The sequence below is a fragment of the Ailuropoda melanoleuca genome, chromosome X, assembly GCF_002007445.2.
Source record: "Ailuropoda melanoleuca isolate Jingjing chromosome X, ASM200744v2, whole genome shotgun sequence".
Lineage (NCBI taxonomy): Eukaryota > Metazoa > Chordata > Mammalia > Carnivora > Ursidae > Ailuropoda > Ailuropoda melanoleuca.
In genome coordinates, this window is record NC_048238.1 from 20915478 (window position 1) to 20923828 (window position 8351).

The window sequence follows — 8351 nt, forward strand, 5'->3', positions numbered from 1 at the left end:
CCCCTCCTTCCCTACTTTTATGGCCTTTTCTTTTTCTTTATGTCTTTCCCTTTCTCTTTCCTTCTCTTTTTTTCTTCTGTCCACCTCCGTCCCTCTCCCACTCTTCCCTTCATTTCATTTCTTCCTTCCTTTACCTTTCTTTCCCTCTCTTCCTTTCATTTTTATTTTCCTTCTCTTTTTCTCTTTCCTTCCCTATCCGTCTCTTCCTTTCCTTCCTCATCTTTCGCCTCTCCCCCTTCATTCCTTTCTCTTTTTGTGAGCTTTCCCCGCTCACTCTCCTCCTCCTTTCTTCCTTTCTTTTTCTTTCCCTTTGCGCTCTCTCTTTTTTCCTTCCTCATTTCAGGGCAGGGAAGAATCTAAAAACATTCAACAACTTTTAAAAAAATCACCACCACCCTGAAAACTTTGCGCACGACCTCTACCCGCGGCTCTGCCACGCAGGCCCAGGCCAGCGAGAGGGGCGCTGCCCGTGGGCGACCCCTGCGGGGGCTGAGGAAGCAGCCCAGTGGCCCTGAGCGCGGGCCATGCCCCAACAGCCCGCAGCGGGAGGGGGAGGGGGCTCCTTGCACAGAAAGGCAAAGAAAAATCGTCCTGGAGAAAATGGGCTCGGAAAGGCCTGGGAGGGGGCAGAAGGGGGTACAACAGGCACAGGCCGCTCTTTCCCTTCGAGGAAGCGCCTGGCACAGGTGCCACTGCAGGCTAAAAAAGGAAAAGGAAAAAGTCAGTTTTATTTTAAACGACCCCTTCTCCGCCATCTGCTCCTGTCTTCCAAGTGGCGCTGCGGTTGGACCGCTGGTTTTCGGATTTTAAAAGAAATCAACAATTCTTTCCCTGTGATACTTCTGCGGGCAGCTCAAGGCGAAACTTGAGTGTAACAGGTTCGGGGCAAAACGACGGTTGTTTTGGAATTTTTAATTTTAGAAAAAAACCCCAAAACCTTTTAAATATTTCAACTCTATTTTAAAAAATAACACAGCAGAGAAAAAAAAATAGCACCCAGAAGCCGCACATTTCATACATTTCAAATACAATAAGGAGCATTTGGGTAATCCCAGGGAGATGTTTTCTGCAAAGCTTGGGTTTAAAAGGTCACAAGTAATCTACAATTAAAAAAAGAAAGAAAGGGGGGAGGTGGAGAGAACACCGCATATAAAGAAATCTTCCAAAGAGGAAAGACCAAGGCTCATTCTACCTGGGGACCCCTATTCACAGCTTTAGGGGTTCTTGTCTTCAAGTTGTTGTTACAAGGGTCCACCCGGCACCTGCTGTTTCTGACCTGTCGCCCCTCTTCAGAGCACCCCCAAGGCCACCAAAGGGAGCATTTAAAAGATTTAAAGACCAATTCCGAAAATCTAAGCATCCCCCCCCCGCCCCCGCCAAAGCGAAGCTTGGCCTGTGCTTCAGGAAGCCGAGAGAAAGGGAGAGACAGCCCCTGGCGAGATGTTTGCCGCTCTTTGAGGCACCAGGCCTCAGAGTTGTTCTCTCTCTTTCTTCCATCTCCAGCTTGATAACCCCAGGCCCCTGGCCCCCGAACATCAAACATCCAAACCAGTGCCCAGCGCTCTTTGCAGGTGCCTGGCGGGCGCAACCTTACCTTGCATGGCCTTTTCCTGGTCCGCGCGGCTGGCCAGTGGGGCGGGCAAGCTCTGCGCGGCTCCCAACAGCCGCATCTTGCACGGGCTCCTTCGGCCCAGGATGCTGTCGATGCAGTAGGAGGAGAGCAAAGTTGGAGATTTACTTTTGCACTCGGGCCTCTCGGAGCAGCCCTCCTCCTGGTACTGATTGCTCATGGCTGGGGGTTTTTCCGTGGACGCAGAGAGCGGGGCCGCTGGCTGCCTCTCCTGGAGGGTGGGATGGATGGGTGTGTGTTGGGGAGTGGGGTTAGATGGCTGGTTATAATGGATATTACTGCGATCTCTGTGCCTCTCTGCCTCTCTTGGTTGCTGGCTGCTAGCTCCCGCCCTGCCCGCAGCCCGAGCTCGCCCTCTCCGCGCTCAGGACAAGCAGTAACAAGTGTAGTGAGCGGCGGGCGCGAGCTCTGGAGTCTCTCTCCTCCACGTGCTGAGAGGCGCCCTCTGATTGGCTCTCTCCAAAGGCCGGGCTGTGCCGGGCTGCGGGCTCAGAGCAAAGCCTGGACTGGAGTCCAGAAAGACCGGCGGGGTGGGGGGCCCGGAGGATAAGGGGACAGCGGGCACTCACACGAACCATTTTGTTTGTTTGTCTGTTTTTAACTAACAATTTTTTAAGTTCTCCATCTTCTTCCTGTAGATTCCCCTTTAACCCATCAGGGCTGGCCCAAAGCTCTAGCTCATTCTGATGTCAGGCCTGTGGGGTGCCACTTGGGCGATGTGCGCCCCTTCCACCAACCAGAGGACCTCGCTTCCTAGAGGCGAGGCCTTGGGGCTCGCGTTCAGACCGACTTAGTACTTTGCAAAGCCAGCGCTGCGCTCCCAGGACAGCGCCTTGATCTCAGTGGCGCCCAGTCGCAGTGCTTTTTAGGCCGGCTGGGCCTCCGAAGTGTCAGGGTGATGGCCGAAAGCAAACAGTTGCTGTTTGGGCGTTCACTTTTCTCCTGTGGCCCGACGCCTTGAGCTGTCAGTCTTCACCCTGAGCCGGGAGGTTGCTCTCGGGTTGGTAGCGTCCCCCAACCTCTCTCATCTCCGTTTTGAACTCCGGAAAAAGTCCCCTTGAGGACAAAGCTCTGCCAAAGGCTCCTGGCCTTTACTAGAGCACCTGCAGGGCAGAACGGGACAGGCGAATGTCAACTGCGGAGTCTGGGAGCCTCCCCCACCTCCCCAGACTCGCTTCTCTCTTCTTCCCCCAAGTTCGCCTCCATTAGTTAGGCTGTCATCCCGAGGCTGGACACTCTCGAATCTCGTGCAGGGAGCAGATCTCTGGGGGCCCTGAGTGCTCCCGGGTGGGAAGGACCCAGGTTCGGCTTCCACCAAGTGTAAGCGCCTAAAATTCTGAATTCTTAGGGCCTGACTCCCATTAGCAAAGGTAAGAGAATGAGCCTGTGGTTGAACGCGTTTCTTACCAAACAACTTCCTGCGCGTCCAGCGCTGAGAATCGAGACCAACTGGGACTGAAGTTGAGCCAAGCCTGGAGGGGCTAGCACGGACGCCCTCCTTGCCTGGGTGCAGGGCTCAAGGGACGGCCAGGGGCCCCGAGAATGGCAGGGTGGGGGCGTGGGTGGTGGGTGGGAGAGGGGTCGGGAAGGGGAAATCCACGCCGGGTTTTCCTGTGTCAACCCCTTCAATGTGTCAAAGAGAAAAGCGTTTTACAAAGAATTATACTTGAATCACTTACAGTCAGTATTTAAAAATACAAGGATGCATAACAGGGATTTTTTTTTTCTTCAGCCATAAACATCTGCATAACTCTTGGATGCTGGTGGGTGGGTGGCCAAAAGATAGGGCTGGCTTGGCAGGAGTATTCGAGACACGACTTGAGGGGGATGAAGGGTTGGGAGCAGGTACATTAATAATGTTAATACTAATGCTGATATTACTACTGCTATTAGAGGCAAGAGGGAAAAGATGTCTCTCTGTGTCCCTCTCTCTTTCTGTTTTTTTAGTTTGATTCTCACCAGTTTTTCCTACCCTTGGATGATGGGGCTGGGGGATGGAGGAGTCCCCGAGCTATCTCTGACATTTTGATTTTCTTTTAAGCCCTGTCTGCTGATCCAAGTCACCTGGGATCTTCTCCTGCCTTTCCTGCATTCTTCCTTTTTCCATCCTCACCAACAGTTCCAGTTTTTATACTGTCCCATTCAGCTTTCACCTAACATTCTGCGTGTTGATTCCCTTCCCAGCCCCGAGAGCCCACTCCCGGCAAGCGGCAAGCGGGTCTCAACGCAGCTGTAAAGACGCGTCCGTCTGCTCCAAGCCTCCAGCCGCGGACCCTCGCGGGTGTCCCTGCGGCTGGTCGCTGGGAGAAACAGAGGCACTTTCCCTTCCCGCCGGGCCCTGCGTCGGAAATCCACAAGACCCGGCTGCTGGGTGGCTCCGTGACTTCAGAGTCGGCTCCGCACACGCAGGGAGTGGGCTGAAAATTGAGTCCAAAAAAGATCGCGTTAAACAAAAAGAGACACAAACGCACAAATCATTTCTGAGAGCCTAACAGGGTTTCAACTCTCTCAGTGGAAGATTTCTTTGCTTCTGTCTCCCTCCTCCCCCTTCTGCAGCTGTTCTCCTTTTTTAAAAAAGAAGTCGGACTTTCTGCTGGGGTGTATTCTAATTTTAATCATCCACTGTAAAAAGAGGAGGTTAACATAGAATTTCTGATTCTGACTTAATGACCCCTGGAATTAAATCGAATTCTATTAATGGAATATAATGTGTTTCTTTGGGAAACCTGTTTGAAAACACTAGCTTGGTTATTTTGTTTATTTTTGGTATTTCTAATCAGTCTTCCCCAGTGAGGACGCTATTAGGAAGGCACGTCTATTCACTTTGGGGAGAAGGGCCCGACCCAGTTCACTTTAAACCCAGCAGCCCTGAGATGATCTTTGTCACAATTCAATACCAACTTCAAAATCTACAATTGACTCTTGCTATTCCTAAAAGAGTAAATTAAAACACAACAACAGAAAACTTTTCCAGCATACCAACTGGGAGACAGAACCTGCTGGCGTCCCCATAGTGTCTAACCAGAATATGGGTTTAGGATGTATGTGCTATCCTATTTGTTAATTCTATTTTTTTAAGGTAAGCTCTACACCCAACATGGGGCTTGAACTCATGACGGGAGATCAAGAGTCGCATGCTCTATGGACTGAGCCAGCCAGGCATCCTTCCTATTCGTTATTTTAGAAAACAAAAATGATACTTCTAATATCTAGGAAGAATTTAATTGGTTTGTTGAGTAGGTAGACTTGTAAGAATTGGGCTATAGGATATGTATAAAAACTTTTAGGTTAGCCAACCTCATATTTACTGTCAGCAAAATGATACTTCACTTTCTTTTCATTTCACTTTCTTTTTCCCACTGATCAAATTAATTTCATTTTAGTGATAATAATATTCACGTTTGTACACAACTCCTGGCTCCTCTAGTCTTTGGGGTCTGTAACTGTTGTTTTTTTATTTTCCGTGGGCTGCCTAGAAAACAATAGTTTGCAGTTAATCTGCCTTTACAATCAATCACTGAAATAAAAATGACGTTTATGGCCAGAAGTGAGGGTCAGAAGTGTTTAAACTGTTGTTTATGGTGAAAGATGAGGCTTGTCCCCAGGACTGGAAATAATAATTACCTAGAAGAGGTGGATGGAAGAAACTCCTTTCTTTTCCGGGGTGAAAACTAATTCTACATTACAGTTTCAAAATTATATTTGCAAGAAATGCCGGATAAGGGGGTGGCAGTAAATGTCATTATCTGGGGGGGAATGTTTGGAAGAGAGTTAACCGTGCACACTTTTCATTTGAGATGTTTTAATTTACTGTGCAATATACACATAGATAAATAAAGCAGTGATGGGCTTCCAGCCTCACCGGACACTCAGGTCCCCTTAAATTACGCTCAACCTCTTCAAAACATATATTTAAACAATAGAAATAAACTTCACTAGAGTCTGGCGACCAATTTGGAAGCCATTGGAAGGGAAGACAATAAGTCCTGATTACACTCAAGGATTCTCTGTGATGTGATATCCCCTCTGCCAAGTCATTTTGCTGTTTTATTTATTTATTTTCTTTCTTTTTTTTTTTTAAACAAACTTTCATTCATTTATGGTCTTCCGCAACCTGCTAATTTAACACTGGAGCGCGTTATTGCAGTGTTAGGAGGAGAGAAAGAGGGAGAGAAAACAACAATACTGCAATGATCCAAATGATACAGTAGAATTATAGCAATTATAGTTCTACTTGTGGAAGAAAACCTTGCTGAGATCAGGCAAACAAACTGAAGCCTTGTGAGGATAACAAGCGTAGGGATTGACAGCCGGTGCTGGGAAGAGCTGGAGGGCACAAACAGAAATATTTGCCTCATCCCCCACCCCCTTTAACTCCAACCAGTCAAGGTTAACCTCAAAGGCTGCCTTCAGAGTCTTACCCACTTCGGGGTATATATTTTATGCACTAATCGTGGTCTCCTCTTCTGGAAGTCTGATAATAGGAGGAAATAGAACATAATCCCCTTGCCTAGCACTTGGTCCCTCGCCTTCTCTGCCCCCTGGTTGCCCTCCACTCCCAACCCCTGCCCCAGTTCTCCCCAAGGCTGCAGGGATCTGCCTGTGGACGGTGTTTGTTGATGTGTTTTCAGAAGAACAGCTCGTGGAAAGGTCCAAAGGGACTGACAACTTGGATTTCTAGGGAAGACTCCTTGGTGTTTCCTACCGCCCTCCCCCTTCTCCGTGTAGTCCGCCTGAACCCTGGGTTCCATCAACAGGGCTCAGCTGGGAGAGGTTTGTTGGGAAGCAGAGCTTTCGGAAGCGTCCGGAGGACAGCGGCCGAGCCCTCAAGGTACGGACGTGTGGGTGTGATCACTGCTTTAGGACAGCTCCCCTTATTTGCAAACTTTGCCACTTCTGGTTACCCTGCGGCAGGCAGGGAAGGGGGTGGGGAGCGAGAACTAGAGAGAAAACAGACCCCACCCCCACCGCAATCATCCCCTCAGGCGGCCATCCGAGGCTTTTTCTAGCCTTGCTCTCTGCACAAAGCCAGGCCTGCTGGTAGCAGCTCACGTCTGCCCTCGGAAGGCGGAGGGGGCTGGGGAGGAGCGGGAGGTCCCCCCTTCCCTGGGGCGAGAAGCAAGTGTTTGGGCTCTCACCCTCAGTCCCTCGGAGGGACCCCTCCCCCCATCTCCTGCCGCACCGTTCCCCACGTTTCCAGACCAGAAAGGGAAACTTTTCGGCGCCCTGTAATTGTCGCCATCTGGTTTCTCCTCTCCAACGCCGCTGGACGGCGGGACCCTGGGTGCGTCCGGGGTCGAGGCGTCCCCGGTGCAGCCGGCGTTATTCTGTAGCTGCTGCTCCTGGCGCCCCCGGACTTGGGGTGTGTGTAGCGGGCGCCGGTTGGCGCTCATGCCGGGGGCAGCGAGGGACCCAAAGCCGGCGTCAGTCCGGAGGCCCATGCCGACCCCCGCTGTCGGCGTCCTCGCAGCGGAGCCCCCCTCTCGGGCTGGGCTCCGCGCCACGGCCAGAGCGCGCCCCCTAGCGGGGTCTCCGGGTGGGCCGGGCCCTTCCGCCGCAGCCTCTGGGCACTGAAGTTGGCAGATCCTAGTGATACTGCAGGAATGAATGGGGGAAGAAAACAAAAGCCTTGGAAACATTTCCAAGTGTGCAATAAAAGACCCATCTGTACCTTTCTTCTCCAGCGCGTTCGTGGTTAATGTCCCCCCATGCGCGCGAGAGGGGAGATAATTGCTGGGTGGATTCTTGCTGGAGAACCTCAGGAAACACTGGCCCGAGAAGTGGAATAATTGGGGGTGGGGCGGAGGCAAGCGTGCCGAGGCTGCAACACCAGCCTGCGATCTGAATCCGCTGTCTCTTGGGGGTGTTCATGGAGTCCCAGCCGCCAGCGCCCTCAGGTTCCTCAGTCCCTAGTGAGTGGTCATCTGAAGGTAGCTACTCTAATATTTCTTTTATTGACAGTCGGTCTCTGTGGCACCCCCACATTCTGGCTCTATGATCCCCTCCCACCTTCTGAGTCTAGAATACCTCACCTTCGGATTCTAGGATTCTCCAGTTTTTGCCTCAATGGTTCCCCCACTTTGTCTTCATGATCCCTCCACCTTCTGACTCCGTCCCCGCCTCTGACTTGATGGCCCCCTACTTTCTCACTCTCCGGGAATCTGGTCACCGCCCTGCCCCACCTCCCCCAGGCACCACCTCCCTCCCGCAGCATCTGCATCAGGAAATCGTCAACCCCAGATTCCACCACTCTCCACTACTCACAAATCACCGACTCCCACTTGGTCTGGCCAGAAACAGACAAAAGAGAAGCAGGGTTCCTGTCCATCCCCCTTGGACTTGGTCAACCTAGAAGTGATGAGTTTTCTTGAAGCTCTTAGAGCCTCTGGTGGAAAGTTACTAATGAAGACTTTACAAAGATGAAAAATTATCGGTTCAAATCAATCCATAACTTATTTCTTTTACACTAGTGTGTTAAGCCTCACCCATCAATCAGAAAAACACAAATCGAGCTTCTCAAGACGTGGAGTGTCTGCATATTCATGTACTCAGTCCTGCAGGATTTTAAAGTCTTGCTAAGGCTACCAAAACATTTAATAGGTAAGGCCTAGAAAGGAAGGTCCAAAAATAGGAGTGATAACGGCTCTTTAGAGTCTGTTATTTTGCGATGTGTCTCGATAATTGTGAAGTTCAACACGAGGCTTTCCCTGCCCAGAAAAGA

At 50.8% G+C, this 8351-nt stretch overlaps 1 protein-coding gene across 1 annotated transcript in view; it reads right to left on the reverse strand.

The window, feature by feature from the left end:
* ARX (aristaless related homeobox) overlaps nt 1-2004 on the reverse strand; it is an 11886-nt gene extending 9882 nt beyond the window's left edge. The window contains exon 1 of the mRNA XM_034649908.1: nt 1542-2004. Coding sequence (XP_034505799.1) covers nt 1542-1790 — 249 coding nt within the window. The 5' untranslated portion in view covers nt 1791-2004. The remainder of the gene's footprint in view (nt 1-1541) is intronic.
* Between the last annotated feature and the right edge of the window lie 6347 nt (nt 2005-8351).